The 25,706-nt window shown below is 37.2% G+C and overlaps 1 protein-coding gene across 3 annotated transcripts in view; it reads right to left on the minus strand.

The window, feature by feature from the left end:
• VMP1 (vacuole membrane protein 1) overlaps positions 1-11,077 on the minus strand; it is a gene marked incomplete at its 5' end in the record, with an annotated part of 103,575 nt that extends 92,498 nt beyond the window's left edge. Inside the window, 4 exons of one of the 3 annotated variants that reach the window (XM_079725875.1) lie at positions 6,153-6,263; positions 7,464-7,554; positions 8,941-9,076; positions 10,978-11,077. In XM_079725875.1, coding sequence (XP_079582001.1) covers positions 6,153-6,263; positions 7,464-7,554; positions 8,941-9,076; positions 10,978-11,053 — 414 coding nt within the window. The remainder of the gene's footprint in view (positions 1-6,152; positions 6,264-7,463; positions 7,555-8,940; positions 9,077-10,977) is intronic. The other 2 variants (XM_079725874.1, XM_079725873.1) reach the window with 2 other exon arrangements.
• Positions 11,078-25,706: the final 14,629 nt, after the last annotated feature.

Consider the following 25,706-nt stretch of genomic DNA (forward strand, 5'->3'; position numbering starts at 1 on the left):
AATTCATCAACATAAAAATGTATGACATGAGAATGTTAACGTCACATCTCCCTACGTGATTATGTAAGGGCTCATAAATGAAAGGAAATGTAATTAGGACTTTCCAGATGCAATCACATTTGACAAATATAAAACGAAAGGAATGCTGATCTATAAGGATAAAACTCTGTCAACCATCTATCACCAAGAAAATGTTACGTTTTAAAAATCTAACCAGAGATTATTTTGAATAGCTTCTTAAATAATAACAGAGATCAAATTCTTAAACCTTTATTTGATTCTGCTTTGCCTTTGGCTTCCTGGCTATTTTTCTCCATAATTGCCAAAGTCCACAAATGCACAGTCTATACTTACTCATGAAATTTTTTTACTGTACATTTGCTACACTATTGGTTATTGACTACCATGGCTCTTGGGAGGACTACATGAGATCATTCATGTAAAGTGCTGAGCAAAAAGCCTAGCATGTGGAAAACATTCAATAAGTGTTAGTTAGTCTATCAGTCAGGATAGGTTTTAACAACAAACAGCCCAAAAATCTCAGTAGCTTAAGATAACAAAGTTTATTTCTCCCTTACTCTACATATCCATCAGAGGCTAGCAAAGGGAATCTGTTCATCACAGTCAGAGACTCAGGCTCCAGGTGAAAGACAGTATGACAAACCTTGAAGCATCTGCCAGGAAGCAACACCTATCACTTATGCTCACATTTCAAAGCAAATCATATGGCTGGAGTTCAACAGGACGGGGATGCAACATCTCCCCACAAAAATGAATACCAAATATGGATAAAAAATAATAAACTGGGGCTTCCCTGGTGGCTCAGTGGTTAAGAATCTGCCTGCCAATGCAGGGGACACAGGTTCGATCCCTGGTCCAGGAAGATCTCAAATGCTGCGGAACAACTAAGCCTGTGTGCCACAACTACTGAACCTGCACTCTAGGGCCCGCGAGGCACAGCTACTGAGCCCGCGTGCCACAGCTACTAAAGCCCACGCGCCTAGAGCCCGTGCTCCACAACAAGAGAAGCCACCACAATGAGAAGCCTGCTCACCACAATGAAGAGTAGCCCTCACTCGCCGCAACTAGAGAAAGCCCATGCACAGCAACGAAGACCCAATGCAGCCAAAAATAAATAAATTAATAAATTTAAAAAAAATAGAACTGATTTCAACTAGTATTACTCTGATGACAATGATGATGATAAGGTTTGCCATTTTCAGTATTAGTAGTAGTAGTAGCTATAGTTAACTTCTTGTAATCTGACTTCCATCCCAACCAGGTAATTGAAAATAAACAAAAACCAGTGACATCTTTTATCTTTCTTTTGCTTGACTTCCCCGAAAATTATTTTTTGCAAATGCTTGTTTTCCTTCATTTTCCCTGTTATACCTAGGGAATCCTGGAAGGAATCCTGTGTCCAAGAACTAACAGATCTAAGAACTAAAGATAATCTGCTCAAATGGAAATGGCATATGCTGGGTATCTCTTTATATTTCTTTTTAACATTAACATATTGCTCTTCAAGCCTTTACATACTGAATTTGTTTGCTATATTGGCCTTTTATCCATTTTTGATCACTATTGTCTAAAAAAGTGTTCTTTTGACAAAATCAACACTCATTCATGAAAAAAGCTCTCAAAAAAAAAAAAACCCCAAAACAAACACAACTCGCAGCAAACTAGGAATAGAAGTGAGCTTTATCAACTTGATAAAGAACATCTACAAAAACCTACAGCTAACATGACACTTAATGGTGACAAAGTAAAGGCTTCCCCATTAAGGCTGGGAACAAGGGAGAATGTCCCTCTCACCACTTCAATTCAACATCAGACTGGAAGACCTAGCTAGTGCAATAAGACAGGGGGAAAAAAAAAAAATGAAAGGGTATACAGACTGAGAAGAAGTAAAACTGTATTTGCAGACAACATGATTATCTATATAGAAAATCCTAAAGAATTGACAACAAAGTCCTGAAACTATTAAGTGATTACAGCAAGGTTACGGAATACAAGGTAAATACACAAAAGTCAATTGCTTTCCTATATATCACCAATTAACATACACGATCCACAAATCATGCCCCTAGGTATTTACCCAAATGAGTTGAATTCTTATATACCCCCCAAAACTTGCACATGAATGTTTACAGCATCTTTATTCCTAATTGTCATAACTTGGAAACAACAATGATATCCTTCAATAAATGAATGGATAAACAAACTGTGGTGGTACATCCAGAAAATGGAATATTATTCAGCAATAAAAGAAATGAGGTATCAAGCCATGAAGACACAGAAGAACTTTATTTATTTATTTATTTATTTTAAAAACATCTTTATTGGAGTATAATTGCTTTACAATGGTGTGTTAGCTTCTGCTTTATAACAAAGTGAATCAGTTATACATATACATATGTTCCCATATCTCTTCCCTCTTGCATCTCCCTCCCTCCCACCCTCCCTATCCCACCCCTCTAGGTGGTCACAAACCACCGAGCTGATCTTCCAGTGCTAAGCCGCTGCTTCCCACTAGCTATCTATTTTACGTTTGGTAGTGTATATATGTCCATGCCACTCTCTCACTTTGTCACAGTTTACCCTTCCCCCTCCCCATATGCTGAAGTCCATTCTCTAGTAGGTCTGTGTCTTTATTCCTGTCTTACCCCTAGGCTCTTCATGACATTTTTTTTTTCTTAGATTCCATATATATGTGTTAGCATACAGTATTTGTCTTTCTCTTTCTGACTCACTTCACTCTGTATGACCACAGAGGAACTTTAAAACCATATTGCTAAGTGAAAGAAGCCAGGCAGAAAAAGACACATACTGCATAATCCCAACTATATGACATTCTGGACAAAGCCAAAACTTATACAGATAGTAAAAGATCAGTGGTTTCTAAGGGTTTGTGGATAGGGGGAAGGAGAAGGGTAGGAACAAACAGGTGTAGCACAGGGTATTTTTAGGGAAGTGAAACTATTCTGTGACACTGTAATGGAGAATGCATAACATTAAGCCCTTGTCAAAACCCACAGAACTATAAAACACAGAGTGAACTCTAGTGTAAACAATGGGCTTTAGTTAGTAATGTATCAGTATTGGTTCCTCAGTTGTAACAAATGTACCACAGTAAAGCAAGATAATAGGGGAAATAACACTAATTAATCATTAGACTTGTGAAAAATATAATATTAATAATACTAATAATAGGGGAAACTATCATTATGTTGTACACCTGAAAGTAATATAATGTTATATGTCAATTATACCTCAGGTTAAAAAAAAAATAGGGAAATGCTCTGTGTGTGTGTCTGTGTATGTGTAAAGGTATATGGGAACTCTATCCTTTCTGCTCAATTTTTGTATAAACCTAAAACTGGTCTGAAAAATAAAGCCTATTAGTTAAAAAGAGAAAGGAAAAGAAAGTGTTCTTAGTCCTTTACAAATTTCCCTTTCCTTTCCATCCAACCACTGGCACCAGCAACCCACTGGGATCAGGTGAAGATCTCATCTACCTTGCAACATAATTACAAATCCCTTTAAATTTCTCTTTTCAGAAGTTACACTATGTACTGAATGAACAAGTGACCACATGACAGGTTTCTATTCAGTTAATGGTATCAACATCTTCTCATTTAAGTCAAAAACCAACAGTAATCTTTGGCTCCTTCTTCCTCCACACTAAACAAATAAAATTTCCCTAAGATTTGCCCTGTTTCATCCAGTGCCACTGCCACTCCAACCGCTCTCTTGAAATATTAAAGGTTTATGTCGCCTTTTGCCTTCATTCTGCTTAGTTTCTCTGCATATTCTTTTTTTAGTAAATACCTCTTCCTCTCCATACTTCTTGCTACCTCCATGGAAGCCTGTGTCCTCAGAAGGATTACCATTAACTGACCATTTTCTCCTCCACCTTCAATCTATCACCCACACTATAGCCAGAATTATATATTCATAAAACACAGATCTGGTTATTTTGCTTCTATTTAATTTTAGGGCATTTAAAATAATTCTAATCGCTACTCACAAACAGAAATCAAATTAACCTAATGCTGAAAAACATGGCCTGATCCACTCTGGACCCCAGTTTATTATTAGCAGTGATAATCCCACAATGTTTTTATATGGCTTTTATGTATAATGCAACGCAGCTTCAGATGTTCCTTGATTTTATCTCCACACTTGCTTAACTAGTATAATACATATGGCCCTGAGTATAATGAGAGAGTGATACTTTCCTTCAAATAGCTCTTGAAGAATTCCTTCTAAACTTGTGAAAAATCTAACTACATTCCTTTAAACCTGCACTCTGATCAAGGGCAGAAATAACTACTTAGTTTATGGAAGCAAAGACTTGACTGTTCCCTCAAATGAATTTTGTAATAAATTCTTATTTATATGTTTTAAATTCTCTACTGCATACATGGATCAATGGAATTAAAATAATAATGTTTTCACATCAACACATTTTATAAAGGTTTCTCAAGGATATAAAAAGAAACAGGAAACATGAAACTTCCATGTTTCAAATTTCTTTATTCTTACTTATTATGGGAATTATAAGGTTCATTAGAATTCAGCAGAATCTGCTCTCTGGGTTGCTCTTCAAATACTTCCAAATAAATCAAATGCTACAAATGAGTTCTTTAGTCTGGTTTTCCTAAGGAATCTAAGAGGACAGGTCTAGAAAAGAACAGAAAGGTAACCTGTAACCCATAATTCCTTTTTTTCCCTCTGCCTCAACCTCTAGTATAGCAGTATACTTCTAGAATGTAGTTTTGTTTTGTTTTTTTGCGGTACGCGGGCCTCTCACTGTTGTGGCCTCTCCCGTTGCGGAGCACAGGCTCCGGACGCTCAGGCTCAGCGGCCATGGCTCACGGGCCTAGCCGCTCCGCGGCATGTGGGATCTTCCCGGACCGGGGCACGAACCCGTGTCCCCTGCATCGGCAGGCGGACTCTCAACCACTGCGCCACCAGGGAAGCCCTAGAATGTGGTTATTAAAGAAACACTGATACGGGTTACTTATCTAGGATTTATGTTTCTATCTGGGATAAAATCAGCAAGCAATCATGAATGGAATTCTAAAATTCCATGTTTTAAACTCCCATAAACTTACAGAAGTTATGTATTATAGATTAATTCTTAAATTATTCTTCAGACCATTAATTCAGCAGCCTTCTGAATAATCATTTCTTAATATTTATCATACCTGCTTCAGAAATGAATTCACTGAAGCACAGAGATTGGAAGCGTTTGCACTGTTGAACTATATTCAGGATCAGTACTGCTGTGACAACTTTTCACCTGTTTTCTCCATCAAGATCAAGCTGTTTTCAAATATGAAATTGTTTTCAATATATTATTCAGAGACAGGAATAGAGTGAAACAAGAGAGGCATCCAGGGCACAAAATTTAATGAGACATTCACTCATCAACCCCACATTTACATGACCCTAAAAGTGCCATGTAAATTCTGTGCCCTAGATGTCTTGCTTGTCACCCCCTAGTCCTAGCCCTGCCATTATTTCAGTATATTTGCAAATATCCAAAAGAAAACCTATCTTTTACCTCTCTCATTTCAACTAAGTAAAAAAAAATTTTTTTCAGGAGGGGTACATTTTATACTTTGATTTAAAAGAGTTTAAGAAAGCATTAGCTGTATGCATGTAATACTTCTTTAACTGCACTCAATAAGATTACCAAAATAACTATCCAGTATATACATGGTGTTTGAGGATGTGAGGGAAGATACCATTTCTCATTTGCAGATTAACAGAGAAAATAACTGACCAAATTAATTCTAAGTCTTACATGGAATTCTGTACAATTAAATAAATTCAACTACTACAAAGACAATTGCATAAGCAAGAGAACCATTATTCCAAAATCTGGAAGGAAAAAACATTTCCTGGCTGAATTAATATAAGTAAACAATATCATTTGCCTAAGGGTTCTTCCTCCCTTCTCTTTTTAAATTCTCAACCCAAAAGGAAAAACAAAACAAAATTCCAAATCACTGCCTTGAGGATCAGAATACATATAAAACACAAAGGTAATTAAATAAAAATCCTAGAATTTTAACTTCTATAGTAAAAGCACCAATTAAAACATAATCTCTTTCAATCTTGCTTATTAAAATTATTCTTACCAGATAAAGCAGAAAGGTGTGCAGCCCTGTTCCAAGTCCAACAGAAGACAAAATTCCTAAGCCTATCCAGTAGGCATACAAAAGAAACTGTTTCTCTATACGTTGCACATACTGAAAAACAAAAGGGATGAGGTGAAAACAAAATCAGAATTCTTAAGCAGAAATATGGTATTTATCAACTATAATAAAAATAAAACAAACCAACTAATTTTCCAATAGGAAGAAAGTATTAAGATTAAAAGCTCCTTGAAGAGTCCAAATTCCTCTAATATGTGGTAGCAGAGATGGCAAAAAAAATCATGTAACTACAATAAAGCTCATTTCTACATTTTAAAAGTCCTGTTATTACAATGACATTTATACAATAAATGCAAATTATTGATAACTATGAGAATAAAAAATTTAAAGATACTTAAAAGTTATAAAAATTTTGTTTAAGAAAGCATGATAGGGACTTCCCTGGTGGCGCAGTGGTTAAGAATCTGCCTGCCAATGCAGGGGACACGGGTTCGAGCCCTGATCCGGGAGGATCCCACCTGCCGCGGAGCAACTAAGCCCGTGAGCCACAACTACCGCATTTATAAGTATAAAAACTTCTCTGATTAGAGGTAAACTGCTGCTCCTCCCCATTTTTAATGCCATTTGTTGTTCTAATTTTACAGGCAATATATGTTTATTACAGACAACTAGAAACACATAAAAGCGTAAAGTAAAAAACAATTACCCATAATCTCCACCCCCCCAGAGATAATCACCATCAGCATTTTGATTCATTTAGAGGTAAACTGCTCTAAAATATGAAATGATACCATTTTAGAACTATTTCCTAATAGAATACATTAACGTTTTGCAATTTTATCAAAAGTTATTAACAAAATGTCCTATTTTCCCTTCATTTATGCTGTACAGATGATAGGCAAGTGAACTTCCCCCCACTTTATACATATAAAACCTAACCTTCAATCTAGGATGAGGATATCAGCTTGGATGGATCACAGGAGTGTGTTATAAAAAATATGAAGACTTTGGTAGTGATTAAAGGATTCATGCTGCTTTGACTAAACACTGTTAGGAAAGTTACATTTAAATCCTTAAAGGTAAAAAGGAATGATATATATCCAATATAAATGCTGAGCAGCCATGAACTACCACAAGAATATTTTAAATATTTGGCCTTAAAAGGAAGACACTAAGATAACAGTTATGAGATAAATTTAAAAAAAATCAATGAAATCCACAAAAGCTCCATTTTGAAACTGTTTGGGATTAGGGAAGGTACAAGAATAGAAACAGAGGTGCTGAACCTCTTACCTGTTGATGTGCTCCTTCAACATAATACGTAGCTATAAGCACAGCAAGCAGCAGTAAAAAAGACACCACAACGCTTTGACGATGCCATAATCTTAAAAACAAATTTAAAAAAAATGAAATATGTCACAGTCTCATTTTCAGGATTCATCACTCTCAAAACATTTCTTACTGAAGCAATTAGATTACTTAGCTCAGCTTTAGAAGTTGTTCTTGCTGGATTGAGCTCTTTTGTTCTTAAACGCTATGGTCTCTTGGGGTACAGAAGGGGGTCGAGAACAGATACTTGGGTATAGAATCGAATTTCTTATTAGAAACCCCATCGTAGGGGCTTCCCTGGTGGCACAGTGGTTAAGAATCCGCCTGCCAGTGCGGGGAACACGGGTTCGAGCCCTGGTTCAGAAGGATCCCACATGCCGCGGAGCAACTAAGCCCGTGCGCCACAACTACCGAAGCCCCCGCACCTAGAGCCCGTGCTCCGCAACAAGAGAAGCCACCACGATGAGAGGCCCGCACACGGCAGCGAAGAGTGGCTGCCACTTGCCGCGACTAAAGAAAGCCTGTGCAGCAACGAGGACCCAATGCAGCCATAAATAAATAAATAAATAAACAAACAAACATAAACAACTTTATAAAAAAAAAAAAAGAAAAAGAAATTCCATCATAGCCTTTCCCATGTCCCAAAACTAATCTTTTATACACACCCCAACTTCTAATTGGGACAGGCATTATGATATAATGGAAAGGGCACTGGCCTTTTGTCAGAGGACTTGGATCAGAGTCCCTTAAGTACTGTACTTTGAGTAAGACACTCAACCAATCTGATTCTGTTTCTTGTTTTTAAAATCATGACGATCGTATACTTATTTTACCTTCTTCATGGAATTGCTATAAGGATCAAATGAACTTAAAAAGTGTTACAAAATGCTTTATAAACTGTAAGCACATAAAAAGGTAAGATATTATTACAGATAACTTGGAAAAGTAAACCAGAAAATGATTAAGGCAAGTAAAGGTTCAACTTGTTCTTTATGATATCAGAAACAGGGCTTACAAGCACTAAATTTAAAGATAGAACACAATTTCCATGGCAGAGTCCTTTTTTATTGGCTCAAACTATCAGTAGTGCCACGTATCCTGAACCTTGACCTACTAAAGAATCAGTGTACTTAATGTACACAGGCCTGATTTCTCCTGAAGGTAAAGCCAGAAGAAAAAACTTCTTGTTTTCAGTGGTTTCCTCTGCATAAAAGGTTCAACATGAGACAATGGTCAACTGTAACAATCCAGTGAACAAATAGCAACAAGTTTCCCTAATCTATTTTTCTTCAAACTACACATAAAAAGGAAAATAAGTATGTTCCTATAACATTCTAAATTTAATTAATCCATTTTGATAGAGCAGGTGGCAGGGAGAGTGTTGAAGATTTCTAAAATTAGTAAATACGGTTTATATAAAAGGAAACGGAAGACTCTTTACCTTGAGGTCCATTCCTTCAAGATTACTAGGATTTCCAGAGAAAAATACTGCAAGGTAACGAGTGGCTGTCTCCACAGGACAATATTCTGCCTTTCTTCCCGATCCCTCCTCTTCTTTTCATTCACTGAAGAGGGATCTGAAAAACATTAGTGTAGAAGTTAAAACAGGATGCTCACTTTTTCCAGTCACTTTCAAAATTCACCTACCTTCCCATCCCACATTTGAAGGACTGCATATAAACCTCAAAAAACAATCTGGTTCACATTGTGACAAGTCTAGGCTATGTCCTGCTGTTCTACTCTTACCATTATTTTTGGAATTATTTTATTGTCAGGACACAAGTTTCTTTTCTTATATGTTACTGGAATGCTAAATTAGCCCACTTTCTATGAAGGGCAATTTAGCACCATATCATAGGACAAAGCGGTTTAGAGCTCAAAACGTGAAGGCAAACTACTTGGTTCCAAATCCTGGCACTGCCGTCTACTAGTCATGTTATCTTGGGCAAGTTAATTAACCTTTTTCTATGCCTCAGTTTTCTCTTCTCTAAAATGAAGATAAAAATAGTACTTATTTTTTAGTGTCTTGTAAAGATTAAATGAGTTAATACATGTATGTATATGTGCAATTAAGGTTAGTTATTATTGGTAATAATAGTAACTCTCTCAGCATCATCTCTCGAAATTATACATGCATATACCCTGTCACCTAATAATTCCATTTCTAAGAATGATTAGCTGTAAGGAGAAATGACTTTTGTACAAGTTTACTCAATACAGTGTTATTGGTTCTAGCAAAAGATTATAAACAAATGTAACCAACAGAGGACAGAGGAGCTATTAAAATACGATAGACTTGTACCGTGGAATTCGAAGCAGCCGTAACAAAGAGTAAGTTCTTCACGTTCAATCTCTAGGAAATATTAAGCAAGAAACCCCAAACAACACACACCATGGTACAGAATAGAAAGTGTGTCATTCTAACATTAATTTTAAATTCCAAAGGGGTGGGCAGTAGTGGAAGAATACATAAATGTATGTGCTTGTTGAAAGAAAGGAAAGAAAAAATAACACGCAAAAGCTCCTAATGGGATGAGACTATGATACATGCAATGTCTATTTCCGAATCCTGAAACTCCTGGTGAAAAGATGCAAAACTTATTGACAATCAAAGTAACCCAAAAGTCAGTAAGTGCTGCAAAATATGTTCTGCAAGGCAATGCAGTGATCAAAACAAATGGAAACTGCTACTTCAGATAGCTTGCAATTCTTCTAATAGAAGAAAATTTCTATGATAAAATATTACCATGCTGAAGTATTATTTACAATGTGTTTGAGATGCCAAACGATTTAGAAGTTAAAAAGAAAACCATTACAATGAACAGAAAAGGAAAACCTTTCATTTTCTTTTAAACACGAAAAGGAAAGTTCCTACTTAAATCATCTATATAAGTAATAGCTGTAATTTTCAGGGTAAATGTGTGAATAAGAGTCAAATATACTGAAATTTACCACAAATTCCTAGTTTGGTTAAAATATAAATTTATTTGTTTCAAACTAAAATTTAAAAATAAATCCACAATAATCACATTCTGACTTTTTGGATAATTATAAAATTAGGATTAGCATAATAAGTAAATTTATAATCTACTTCTAAAGTTACAAAATAGCATGATAAAACTAAGTGCCAAACAAAGCCAAATAAATATTTACCACACCACAAGATTAAAAAATAATAATCTTGTACCTAGAACACTGCTGATGTGACTATGGCCAGGCTGCTTCTGCTATCACTGTGAAAAATCACCTCATAGGCCCTTATATACCCATAATTTAATTTACTATGAAGATGAAACAAAAGATAATCAATCTTTTACAAGATTTATAAGAATTTTATGTATCCTATATTATTATATAAGATATTATTTTATTAACAAAAGATAATAAATATTAGATATAATATATTTCTAATTTATTCCAATGAAAAAGATATCATTTAAACCCACAGATCTTCTCCCTCCAAACCACCATACTTCACCTGTGAAGTTTCCATTATATTGTTCCTTGTTCATTGCTACACGTCTCTGGTCACAATTTTTTCCATTCTCTGCCATTTCATAGATCAATAACTCTTGAGGAGCTAATAAAACAAAATAAAATCCAGTGATATGTTACATACTTCTGCTTTGCATCTGTGGCTGAATGAAACTGAATACAGAAACAACATGGGAGTAATCCCCACATGCTATCTCAATAATGTGTTTACACCTTAATTTTCTCTTTTATAATCAAGATTTAATAATTTGTATAGAAACTGTAGTAGAAGTATTAAAAATATAAAAGCCATGTTGCTGTAATCCTTTTCCAAACAGTTACCCCAGTGATTTTCCAGATTAAAATTTGGAGGCAATTTGTCCACAGAAGGATATAAAATACTAGCACCTTCAAGTACTGATAACCTATAAGGTCTAAAGTCTTTCTAATTCAAAACTGAATATCATACATACTATCTACACAAATTTTACCAATCTTTCAGTCCTTTTAGCATTACTTTTAAAAAATGATTATATTATCAAACATGTCAAAAATGCTGACACACAGATCCAAGATCAATTTTATTTAGGAAACAATTCTACTGAAAAAAAAATGATATGGGCACAGAAGGTGAAAATTTTTTAAGTTTAAGATAAGTTAAATGTACTTTTTATAGCATGATTCATACTACAGTTATAGGTATGATATACATTTTTACTTTAAATCCCTGTATTACAACATATAAATTGTGCTGACATAATTATTCTACACGAAAACACCAGATTACCTGTGCAGGTATCGTTCTTTCAGGTGCTGGTAAAGCAAATCTTTCTACTCAAAAAGCGTGTCACTTCAAAGTCTCAATGCTGAGTCCTCTGCATGTGCCATGAGTCCTGCTACTCTTATACTCAGCTGATTAGAATATGACATGGTCATGGGTTCAATCTTCCTATGGTTTGTTAGCTGGAGCTATTTTATCCCTTGACTAAAATTCTAACCATAATTTAGGCCTCATAAAGGAAAATAAGTGAAAGACTATAAAGACAGAACAAAGAGCATACATTCATCACTCCAACAGAAGGTCTCCTCTTTTAGACACAATCCATTTGTGGACACCTCTGTTTTGTTGCCTTCATTTCTCAATAAGCAAATAAACATATTAGGAAATAAAGTACAGGTTTCCATTAGCACAGCTGGGTAGCCTGGAGCAGGTGATTATAAGTCTAAAATCTGGATTTGCATACCAGATTTGCCACTAACTAGTTGTGTGACCTTAAGCAAGTCTCATTTTTTCTAGATCTTGATTCTCTGGATCTACAAAAGGAGGACAAAAATTCTCACTTTCACAGGATTAATGAGGATGAAAGAGTGTGTGTCTGGGCATGCAAGGGTGTGTATAACTATAAATAGCAATACATGGAAAGGGTAGGAGGTATCTGACGCAGTAAACCTAGAAACTGTCTATACTAGAGAAACTACTTCATAGCACATGCCTCACTGCTACCATATCAGTGATGTCAGTGCCTTTCATTCAACACTCATTATAAAAGTTCTGGGGTCAGTAATGGGCACTGAAGATATAAATGTGAGTAAGACAAGATCCTTCTCCTCCAGCAGGTCATAATCTGGTAGGGAAGCCAGATGAGCACAAGACTTCAATTATAATATAAAACAATGAAACAGATATACAGCAAATAACTTAGTGGGAAGAAAACAGGTTTTAGAATCTAACAAAACTGGATTTAAACTCAAACTTCACAAGTATCTATTTTGAGCTTTGGCAAGTTTCTAAATCTCTCTAAATACCAGTTTCTTTAATTTGTAAAACAGAGATAACACGACACACAAAGGATTACTCTGAGGATTAAATAACGTAATGTACATAAAATACTAGTATATTTTCCCACCTTTTATAAGAACTCAATATATACTGGTTTATAATGATGATAAGGAGAAAGAAAGTACAGGAAAAAGTATGAGAGCTCAGAGGTCAATACATTCAGAGTAGTACTAGAAGATGAAATTTGATTCTGCAAATTTAAGTCAGAGTTCTGTGAAGATGTTTTCAAAAGACAAGCAATTACAAAAAAAGAAAGATGAAGATAAACTGTGAAAATCTATAAGATCAAAGCATCACAATAAGTTCTCAAAATGTAAATCTATTCCACAAATCATGCTTTCTGGTTTTATTAATAAAATTAATTGAATATATTTAAAATGGACCATATAATAAAGGAATTAAAGATTTTCCATCTTCCAATCATTCAACTTGAAGCCATACTTAACTTCTGTAAATACTTAAAACTGTGTGAACTCATATTCAGCCAAATTCTATAGGCAATTCATTTTACAGATGAATAGCCCTTCACCTACATCACAAAAAATAACATTTAATTAATTTGTGATGAAAAGATATAAGAAGGCACAAAAGAGCTTATGTGTTATGAAGAAAACACTCTAAAACCTTTCCCCTGCAAAACACTGATAATTGAGCTCATTTCCCCAGTTATACTCCTTCCCATAGTATCATCTTTAAGAGACAAAAAGAGGTTTTTTTTGGTTTTTTTTTTTTTGCGGTACATGGGCCTCTCACTGCTGTGGCCTCTCCCGTTGCGGAGCACAGGTTCGGACGCGCAGGCTCAGCGGCCATGGCTCACGGGCCCAGCCGCTCCGCGGCATGTGGGATCCTCCCGGACCGGGGCACGAACCCGTGTCCCCTGCATCGGCAGGCGGACTCTCAACCAGTGCGCCACCAGGGAAGCCCTGACAGAAAGAGTTTTATCCAAAACAACTTGGGTCCATTTAAGTTCTTACTTAATAACAATGGTATTAGGCAATTATTCAAAGATGTTTTTAAAGACATTTCAACAGGAATTTTTATTTGAGCAAATAATGTGTTCTTACACAATATGCTAAAAAAGAAAACAGTCTACAGACATTTCCTACTCAAAAAATTCTCTAGAAAAAAAAATAGTCTGGAATTTTGTTTTGTAAGAAATAGCATAGGAGGCTAAGTTATTTTCTTTTAATCCGTCTACTTCTTTAAAAACAAAATAAATTCACAGTTTAAAGAACAATTTTGGGGGGCTTCCCTGCAATGGTTAAGAATCTGCCTGCCAATGCAGGGGACATCGGTTCGATCCCTGGTCAGGGAAGATCCCACATGCCGTGAAGCAACTAAGCCCATGCACCACAATTACTGAGCCCATGTGCCACAACTACTGAAGCCCGTGTGCCTAGAGCCTGTGCTCTGCAACAAGAGAAGCCACCACAATGAGAAGCCCAAGCACCGCAACAAAGAGTAGCCCCCGCTCACTGAAACTAGAGAAAGCCTGCACGCAGCAACCAAGACCCAACACAGCCAAAAATAAAAATAAAATAAAATAGAGGAGGAACCAAGATGGCGGAGTAGAAGGACGTGCTCTCACTCCCTCTTTCGAGAACACCGGAATCACAACTAGCTGCTGGACAATCATTGACAGGAAGACACTGGAACTCACCAAAAAAGATACCCCACATCCAAAGACAAAGGAGAAGCCACAATGGCACAATCACAGTAAAATCAAATCCCGTAACTGCTGGGTGGGTGACTCACAGACTGGAGAACACTATACCACAGAAGTCCACCCACTGGAGTGAAGGTTCTGAGCCCCACGTCAGGCTTCCCAACCTGGGGGTCCGGCAATGGGAGGAGGAATTCCTAGAGAATCAGACTTTGAAGCCTACTGGGAAGTGATTGCAGGACTTCGACAGAACTGGGGGAAACAGAGACTCCACTTTTGGAGGGCACACACAAAGTAGTGTGCGCATCGGGACCCAGGGGAAGGAGCAGTGACCCCAGGGGAGACTGAACCAGACCTACCTGCTAGTGTTGGAGGGTCTCCTGAAGAGGCGGGGGGTGGCTGTGGCTCACTGTGGGGACAAGGACACTGGCAGCAGAAGTTCTGGGAAGTACTCCTTGGCAAGAGCCCTCCCAGAGTCTGTCATTAGCCCCACCAAAGAGCCCAGGTATGCTCCAGTGTTGGGTTGCCTCAGGCCAAACAACCATCAGGGAGGGAACCCAGCCCCACCCATCAACAATCAAGCGGATTAAAGTTTTACTGAGCCCTGCCCACCAGAGCAACAGTCAGCTCTACCCACCACCAGTCCCTCCCACCAGGAAACTTCCATAAGCCTCTTAGATAGCCTCATCCACCAGACGGCATACAGTAGAAGCAAGAAGAACTACAATCCTGCAGCCTGTGGAACAAAAACCACATTCACAGAAAGACAGACAAGATGAAAAGGCAGAGGGCGATGTACCAGATGAAGGAACAAGATAAAACCCCAGAAAAACAACTAAATGAAGTGGAGATAGGCAACCTTCCAGAAAAAGAATTCAGAATAATGAGAGTGAAGATGATCCAGGACCTCAGAAAAAGAATGGAGGCAAAGATAGAGAAGATGAAACAAATGTTTAACAAAGATCTAGAAGAATTAAAGAACAAACAAACAGAGATGAACAATACAATAACCAAAATGAAAACTGCACTAGAAGGAATCAATAGCAGGATAACTGAGGCAGAAGAACAGATAAGTGACCTGGAAGACAGAATGGTGGAATTCACTGCCACGGAACAGAATAAAGAAACAAGAATGAAAAGAAATGAAGACAGCCTAAGAGACCTCTGGGACAACATTAAACACAACAACATTCACATTATAGGGGTCCTAGAAGGAGAAGAGAGAGAGAAAGGACCCGAGAAAATATTTGAAGAGATTATAGTCAAAAACTTCCCTAACATGGGAAAGGAAATAGCCATCCAAGTCCAGGAAGCACGGTGAGTCCCATACAGGATAAACCCAAGGAGAAACACGCCGAGACACATAGTAATCAAATTGGCAAAAATTAAAGACAAAGAAAAATTATTGAAAGCAGCAAGGGAAAAATGAAAAATAACATACAATGGAACTCCCATAAGGTTAACAGCTGATTTCTCAGCAGAAACTCTACAAGCAGAAGGGAGTGGCATGATATACTTAAAGTGATGAAAGGGAAGAACCTACAACCAAGATTACTCTACCCAGCAAGGATCTCATTCAGATTCCATGGAGAAATCAAAAGCTTTACAGACAAGGAAAAGCTAAGAGAATTCAGCACCACCAAACCAGCTCTACAACAAATGCTAAAGGAACATCTCTAAGTGGGAAACACAAGAGAAGAAAAGAACCTACAAAAACAAACCCAAAACAATTAAGAAAATGGTCATAGGAATATACATATTGATAATTACCTTAAACGTGAATGGATTAAATGCTCCAACCTAAAGACACAGACTGGCTGAATGGATACAAAAACAAGACCCATATATATGCTGTCTACAAGAGACCCACTTCAGACCTAGGGACACATACAGACTGAAAGTGAGGGGATGGAAAAAAATATTCCATGCAAATGGAAATCAAAAGAAAGCTGGAGTAGCTATACTCCTATCAGATAAATAGACTTTAAAATAAAGAATGTTACAAGAGACAAGGAAGGACACTACATAATGATCAAGGGATCAATCCAAGAAGAAGATATAACAATTATAAATATATATGCACCCAACACAGGAGCACCTCAATACATAAGACAACTGCTAACAGCCATAAAAGAGGAAATCGACAGTAACACAATACTAGTGGGGGACTTTAACACCTCACTTACACCAATGGACAGATCATCCAAAATGAAAATTACTAAGGAAACACAAGCTTTAAACGACACAATAGACCAGATAGATTTAATTGATATTTATAGGACATTCCATCCAAAAACAGCAGATTACACTTTCTTCTCAAGTGCGCATGGAACATTCTCCAGAAAAGATCACATCTTGGGTCACAAATCAAGCCTCAGTAAATTTAAGAAAACTGAAATCACATCAAGCATCTTTTCTGACCACAATGCTATGAGATTAGAAATCCATTACAGGGAAAAAAACGTAAAAAACACAAACACATGGAGGCTAAACAATACTTTCCTAAATAACTAAGAGATAACTGAAGAAATCAAAGAGGAAATCAAAAAATACCTAGAGACAAATGACAATGAAAACACGGCGATCCAAAACCTGTGGGATGCAGTAAAAACAGTACTAAGAGGGAAGTTTATAGCTATACAAGCCTACCTCAAGAAACAAGAAAAATCTCAAATAAACAATCTAAACTTACACCTAAAGGAACCAGAGAAAGAAGAACAAACAAAACCCAAAGTTAGCAGAAGGAAAGAAATCATAAAGATCAGAGCACTAATAAATGAAATACAAACAAAGAAATCAATAGCAAAGATCAATAAAACTAAAAGCTGGTTCTTTGAGAAGATAAACAAAATTGATAAACCATTAGCCAGACTCATCAAGAAAAAAAGGGAGAAGACTCAAATCAATAAAATTAGAAATGAAAAAGGAGAAGTTACAACAGACACTGCAGAAATACAAAGCATCCTAAGAGACTACTACAAGCAACTCTATGCCAATAAAATGGACAACCTGGAAGAAATGGACAAATTCTTAGAAAGGTATAACCTTCCAAGACTGAACCAGGAAGAAACAGAAAATATGAAGAGACCAATCACAAGTAATGAAATTGAAACTGTGATTAAAAATCTTGCAACAAACAAAAGTCCAGGACCAGATGGCTTCACAGGTGAATTCTATCAAACATTTAGAGAAGAGCTAACACCCATCCTTCTCAAACTCTTCCAAAAAAATTGCAGAGGAAGGAACACTCCCAAACTCATTCTATGAGGCCACCATCATCACCCTGATACCAAAACCAGACAAAGATACTACCAAAAAAGAAAATTACAGACCAGTATCACTGATGAATATAGATGCAAAAATCCTCAACAAAATATAGCAAACAGAATCCAACAACACATTAAAAGGATCATACACCATGATCAGGTGGAATTTATCCCAGGGATGAAAGGATTCTTCAATATACGCAAATCAATCAATGTGATACACCATATTAACAAATTGAAGAATAAAAACCATATGATCATCTCAATAGATGCAGAAAGAGCTTTTGACAAAATTCAACACCGATTTATGATAAAACCTCTCCAGAAAGTGGGCATAGAGGGAACCTACCTCAACATAATAAAGGCCATATACGACAAACCCACAGCAAACATCATTCTCAATGGTGAAAAACTGAAAGCATTTCCTCTAAGATAAGGAACGAGACAAGGATGTCCACTCTCACCACTATTATTCAACATAGTTTGGGAAGTCCTAGCCACGGCAATCAGAGGAGGAAAAGAAATAAAATGAATAAAAATTGGAAAAGAAGAAGTAAAACTGTCACTGTTTGCAGATGACATGATACTATACATAGAGAATCCTAAGAATGCCACCAGAAAACTACTAGAGCTAATCAATGAATTTGCTAAAGTTGCAGGATATAAAATTAATGCACAGAAATCTCTTGCATTCTTATACACTAATGATGAAAAATCTGAAAGAGAAATTAAGGAAACACTCCCATTTACCACTGCAACACAAAGAATAAAATACCTAGGAATAAACCTACCTAGGGAGACAAAAGACGTGTATGCAGAAAACTATAAGACACTGATGAAAGAAATTAAAGATGATACCAACAGATGGAGAGATATACCATGTTCTTGGATTGGAAGAATCAACATTGTGAAAATGACTATACTACCCAAAGCAATCGACAGGTTCAATGCAATCCCTATCAAATTACCAATGGCATTTTTTACAGAAGTTTAACAAATCATCTTAAAATTTGTATGGAGACACAGAAGACCCAAATAGCCAAAGCAGTCTTGAGGGAAAAAAACGGAGCTGGAGAAATCAGACTCCCTGACTTCAGACTATACTACCAAGCTACACTAATCAAGACAATATGGTACTGGCACAAAAACAGAAACATAGATCAATGGAACAAGATAGAAAGCCCAGAGATAAACCCATGCACCTATGGTCAACTAATCCATGACAAAGGAGGCAAAGATACACAATGGAGAAAAGACAGTCTCTTCAATAAGTGGTGCTGGGAAAACTGGACAGCTACGTGTAAAAGAATGAAATTAGAACACTCCCTAACACCATACACAAAAATAAACTCAAAATGGATTAGAGACCTAAATGTAGGACCGGACACTATAAAACTCTTAGAGGAAAACATAGGAAAAACACTCTCTGACATAAATCACAGCAAGATCTTTTTTGATCCATCTCCTAGAGTAATGGAAATAAAAATAAAAATAAACAAATGGGACCTAATGAAACTTCAAAGCTTTTGCACAGCAAAGGAAACTATAAACAAGATGAAAAGACAACCCTCAGAATGGGAGAAAATATTTGCAAACGAATCAACAGACAAAGGATTAATCTCCAAAACATATAAACAGCTCATGCAGCTCAATATTAAAAAAACAACCCAATCCAAAAATGGGCAGAAGACTAAAGAGACATTTCTCCAAAGAAGACATACAGATGGCCAAGAGGCACATGAAAAGCTGCTCAACATCACTAATTATTAGAGAAATGCAAATCAAACCTTCAATGAGGTATCACCTCACACCAGTTAGAATAGGCATCATCAGAAAATCTACAAACAACAAATGCTGGAGAGGGTGTGGAGAAAAGGGAACCCTCTTGCACTGCTGGTGGGAATGTAAATTGATACAGCCACTATGGAGAACAGTATGGAGGTTCCTTATAAAACTAAAAATAGAATTACCATATGACCCAGCAATCCCACTACTCTGGGCATATACCCAGAGAAAACCGTAATTCAAAAAGACACATGCACCCCAATGTTCACTGCAGCACTATTTACAATAGCCAGGTCATGGATGTACCCTAAATGACCACCAACAGACAAATGTATAAAGAAGTTGTGATACATATATACAATGGAATATTACTCAGCCATAAAAAGGAATGAAATTGAGTCATTCGTTGAGACGTGGATGGATCTAGAGAGTGTCATACAGAGTGAAGTAAGTCAGAAAGAGAAAAAGAAATATCGTATATTAACGCATGTATGTGGAACTAGAAAAATGGTACAGATGAACCGGTTTGCAGGGCAGAAGTTGAGACACAGATGTAGAGAACAAATGTATGGACACCAAGGGGGGAAAACCACAGTGGGGTGTGGATGGTGGTATGCTGAATTGGGCCATTGGGATTGACATGTACACTGATGTCTATAAAATTGATGACTAATAAGAACCTGCTGTATAAAAAATAAAATAAAAAAACTAATACTAAACTTTCTTTGGGTTATTTGTATGGAAATATGTTAATATAAATGTCTCAGACATTACATGAAATTCCTAAAAATCTTATATGTTCTGGTATAATGTTATAAGTCATAATTCTAATTATTACTTTAAAATGTATATCTCAGAAATAACTAAATTTCCTTGTCAATTGTATTATTATGAACTTTCATCAAATCTTTAACGTGGTCATTTTTAAGTCTTTTGTCATTTACAGACAGTTTTGGGTGTACTCTGATGCTTTTGCAAAAATGTTCTTATAAAAGGGTTTCATCTTCAAGGAATTCATGGAAAAGACTGACAAGTACAGGTTTCTGGTAACTGACTATACTGCTGAACTGAATGAGTAAGCATTTTCAGAACTCTAACGGAAAACTGATGAATTCATAAAAGCGCTAACAAAAGATCAAGATGAAAAAAAATTAATTACATGGGACTGAGTGAACTGATGAGGATGATTATAATTTTTGTGACTTTCTGTTTGAATAAAAAAATGTTAAAAAGAAAAAAAAGAATGGATGTCGAATTTTATTAGAGGTGTCTTTTAAATTCCTTTACTGTTTACTAACAGATTTCCCAATATTGACTACATTTCTACAAAATCAGTGTCATTTTTTTTTTTTTTTTTTTTTTTTTTTTGCAGTACGCGGGCCTCTCACTGTTGTGGCCTCTCCCGTTGCGGAGCACAGGCTCCGGACACGCAGGCTCAGTGGCCATGGCTCACGGGCCCAGCTGCTCCGCGGCATGTGGGATCTTCCCGGACCGGGGCACGAACCCGTGTCCCCTGCATCAGCAGGCGGACTCTCAACCACTGCGCCACCAGGGAAGCCCTCATTGTTTCCTTTTAATACTCTTAAGTAAAGTATTTAATTTTTATTCTTTTTCAGTTATTCAGGATGTTTTCTCATAAATTTGGCTTTGGCCACCTCCCATAGACATGAATATACATTGATCTCATTATGTTATTTCCTAGATAATATGTAACTGTTTTCAATTTCCTCTTTGATACAATAAAGTATCCAGAGTTGCAAAAAAATAATAATAATAAAATAAAATAAAATAAAATAAAATAAATTTAAAAATAAATAAAAATAAAAAACAATTTTTGAAAAACTTTTGCCAATTTCTAGCCCCACTCCCCTACAAAGAGGTTGGGGGTTGAGGCTGAAAGTTCTAACCCTCTAATCTTGCTTTGGTTTTTTTGGTGACTAGTCCCCATCCTGGAGGTAACTAGGGGCAGGACAAAAGTTGCCTCATTAGAAAAGAAGATGTTCTTATCACTCACATTACTCAGGAAAACTACAAAGGATTTAGGAGCTTTGTGCCAGGAACTGGGACAAAGATCAAATATAGATTTCTTATGCCACAATTACTCCGTCAGGAGAGAATATGCTAGTTATGGGCTGAATTGTATCCCTCCCCCATTCATATGCTGAAGCTCTAATCCCCAATGTGACTGTATTTATAGTTGGGGCCTTTAAGCAGGTAATTAAGGTTAAATGAGGTTCTAAGGGTGGGGCCCTAGTCAGATAGAACTGGTGTCCTTATAAGAGGAGAAAAGAGATACTCTGCATGCACGCAAAGGAAAGGCCATGTGAGGACACAGCAAGAAGGCAGCCATGTACAAGCCAGGAAGAGAGCTAGCACCTTAATTTTGGACTTCCAGCATCCAGAACTGACAACATAAATTCGGTGCCCCAAAGCTGCCAATATGTCTATTTGAGGGCCAAATCAGGGCAAGCAGCATTTCACCTGTACTCCACACTCCAAGACTGAATGCATCCACGCTATTCTAAGTCTGTTCACGTTCCCACCTGAAAGTAGTTTAACTTCTTTGGCGCTAAAAGAATCCTACCAACATCAGTTACTAGTTGCATAGCCTTGGGTAAGTAATTTAAGCCTCTGCATTTCAGTTTATTTGTAAAATATCCCCATTCCTATTTTCATGCCATCCTTAAATGTCTTTTGTGTTGCTTTGGGGGACTCTCGGTTATTTATTTTCTCTACGTCAAAAAACAATTATATATAATTGTCCTGCACAGAGTCTGGCACATAGCAGGCACTTAATGTTAGCTTCTCCACACCCTTTCCATGAATGTCTCAATTTTCCAAAATAATCATAGTCAATACTACCCAAGTGTTCACTTACAGACACTTGTTTTCCGTATTTCTATACTATAGAAGAGACTGCACAACTGATTTCTACAGAAGCATCCACAGAAAAATCTTAGTTTATGTTGGATAACAAAAATAAGTTATTTTTCATCAATGCAAACAGTTTGAAAAGTACCAAAAGGACAATCTGTTAAAAATTATTACAGGGTAGGGACTTCCCTGGTGGCACAGTGGTTAAGAATCCGCCTGCCAAGGCAGGGGACCCGGGGGCGATCCCTGGTCCGGGAAGATCCCACATGCCGCGGAGCAACTAAGCCCGTGCGCCACAACTACTGAGCCTGCGCTCTAGAGCCCGTGTGCCACAACTACTGAAGCCCACAGTCCTAGAGCCCATGCTCTGCAACAAGAGAAGCCACCGCAATGAGAAGCCTGCGCACTGCAACGAAGAGTAGCCCCCGCTCGCTGCAACTAGAGAAAGCCCACGCGCAGCAAGGAAGACCCAACGCAGCCAAAAATAAATAAATAAATTTATATTAAAAAAATTATTACAGGGTAAAAAAGCTCTAGCCAATGTAGGTAGGGTAAGAGGAAATAATCATTTTTAAGGAGAACCACTTTTCACAGTTTAATGAGGTAGCATAAATTTTGGAAATTTGTTACTAAACGGTGTCAGATTCCTGGATGTGGGAGTGAATCCGAAGTATTACTAGCCTGTTTAAAAGACTGAAATCTCCTCAAAAAGGAATCTAGCACATGACATATTTTGACATTCAATGCAGCCTTGTAGTGAGACTGTTGTAATATCAATTTGAACAGCATGCATCTAAGTTAGTTTTGTTTCTAAGAATAAAATTGTTGAAATAAACTCTATAGGTCTGTGGATGGGATGAGAAGACAGAAACAGAAAAGAAGCATAACTCAAACATCAAATTATTTTCATTGTGAAGATATATCTAGATGCAAGAAATGCTTTAAAAGGCTGTAACTAGCAGATTTTAAATACAGCTGAAGCACTTAAAATCTAAGGTTGATATTAAAACATGTGGGGTTCTTTTGTTTGTTTCTGGCAGAAGTGCTCAGAAAATACTGCTAAAATCAGCTCACAAAGGTTCTTTGTAGGCTGTATATCCAGTGTGCTAAGACTATAATACTCCATTCATTTTAAACATTAGCTACCCTTGTAATGCAAAAACAATGTAAAACTAAATTACTGTGAGTTCCCCAAAGCGACACAAAAAACATTTAAGGATGACATGAAAATGGCAATTCACTGAGTAATATAAGAGTTAATGGAGAATTTACCAAGATGAAAATAAAAAGAAAATATAGTGAAGTCACTAATTCTAATTTTCTTCATCACTGAATTCCAAAATAAAATGAACACACTTCCTTTTAAGAAAATCATGTATGGAACCTAAAAAAAAAGGTTCTGATGAACCAAGGGGCAGGACAGGAATAAGGACGCAGATGTAGAGAAGCGACTTGAGGACATGGGGAGGGGGAAGGGTAAGCTGGGATGAAGTGAGAGAGTGGCATGGACATATATACACTACCAAATGTAAAACAGATAGCTAGTGGGAAGCAGCCACATAGCACAGGGAGATCAGCTCGGTGCTCTGTGACCACCTAGAGGGGTGGGATAGGGAGGGTGGGCGGGAGACGCAAGTGGAAGGAGATACGGGGATATATGTATATGTATAGCTGATTCACTTTGTTATAAAGCAGAAACTAACACACCAATGTAAAGCAATTATACTCCAATAAAGATGTTAAAAAAAAAGAAAATCATCTGTCCAAATGATTCTACTTTCTTGCAAAAATATCAAGTCAGTTTTCTCAATCATACAAGGCATATAAAGATATCCAACTTGAGAATATTATATCTTTCAGTAATCTTTCTTGCTTTCAGAGTGTGTGTCCTTGGTTGGATTATTTAGTACATTCAGTCACAGACTGTTCCAAAATAGCTGTAGATTTCCCTAAAACCGTTAAGAAACTGCAATTTATTCTTGGAAACTTAATAAATAAATACTGTAAGCGAAGAGTAATATGTCTTGACCAGTGAGGTTTTGATATAGTTTTCTGCTTGTGCAGGAGTATAAAGACAAAGATAATTCCAACATCATGCACAGTATCAGAGTGATTATCAGATCACCTGGCTTTGAGAGCCAGAGAGTATCTATCACATGGTAGCGACAGTTTAACAATGTGTTCTCTGAAAAGTCATTATTTGAATGAGAATATATGAAAAACATTCCTTGAATCTTTCTGAACTTTCTAAAGCTTTGGGAAATTAAAAAGCTAAAATCCCAAGTTAGGTAACAATTAAAAGAATTCAAAATCTCCATAAATCTCCTAATAATGGGTTAGCAGGTTATAAGTGTATATTTTTCTGGCCTAAAATGTCCCTCAACTTAATTAAGTGAAGTATAAAGTATACTCAACTCATCACAGTCTAACTGTTGAAAAAGGCCACTGCTCCAGATCTAATTTTTAATTAGATAAAATTTTAGGTAAAAATCCAAATTTTAGGGCTTCCCTGGTGGCGCAGTGGTTGAGAGTCGGCCTGCCGATGCAGGGGACACGGGTTCGTGCCCTGGTCTGGGAGGATCCCACATGCCACGGAGCGGCTGGGCCCATGAGCCATGGCCGCTGAGCCTGTGCATCTGGAGCCTATGCTCCGCAACGGGAGAGGCCACAACGGTGAGAGGCCCGCATACCGCAAAAAATATATATATATAACCTGGAAGACACTTTAGGGACTCCCTTTTTGCGAGTCTGATAGGTTTGGGGGAAGGTTTCTTCATCTCTCACTTTCCAATATGTAAAAATATCTTATGTTCCTATGCGTAAAAACATGATTTTATTTTCTCAGGGAAAATGCATAACTTGTAAAATTACTTGAAAAATCCCATTTTTCATTTTCTCTCAATCTACTTCTTAAATGTTCATTCAGTTTTTCATAACCAGTGCAATTTTAGCAAAACATTTTCACCAAAAAGATGGGCGAGTAAGAGTAAAGTCAAGAATTAAGGTAGTGGGCTTCCCTAGTGGCGCAGTGGTTAAAAATCCAGCTGCCAATGCAGGGGGACACGGGTTCGAGCCCTGGTCAGGGAAGATCCCACATGCCGCGGAGCAACTAAGCCCGTGCACCACAACTACTGAGCCTGTGCTCTAGAGCCTGCGAGCCACAACTACTGAAGCCCGAGTGCCTAGAGCCCGTGCTCTGCAACAAGAGAAGCCACCGCAATGAGAAGCCCGTGCACTGCAACGAAAAGTAGCCCCCACTCTCCACAACTAGAGAAAAGCCAGCGCTCAGCAATGAAGACCCAACG

This window comes from Hyperoodon ampullatus (genome assembly GCF_949752795.1).
Source record: "Hyperoodon ampullatus genome assembly, chromosome: 19".
Taxonomy (NCBI): Eukaryota; Metazoa; Chordata; class Mammalia; order Artiodactyla; family Ziphiidae; genus Hyperoodon; species Hyperoodon ampullatus.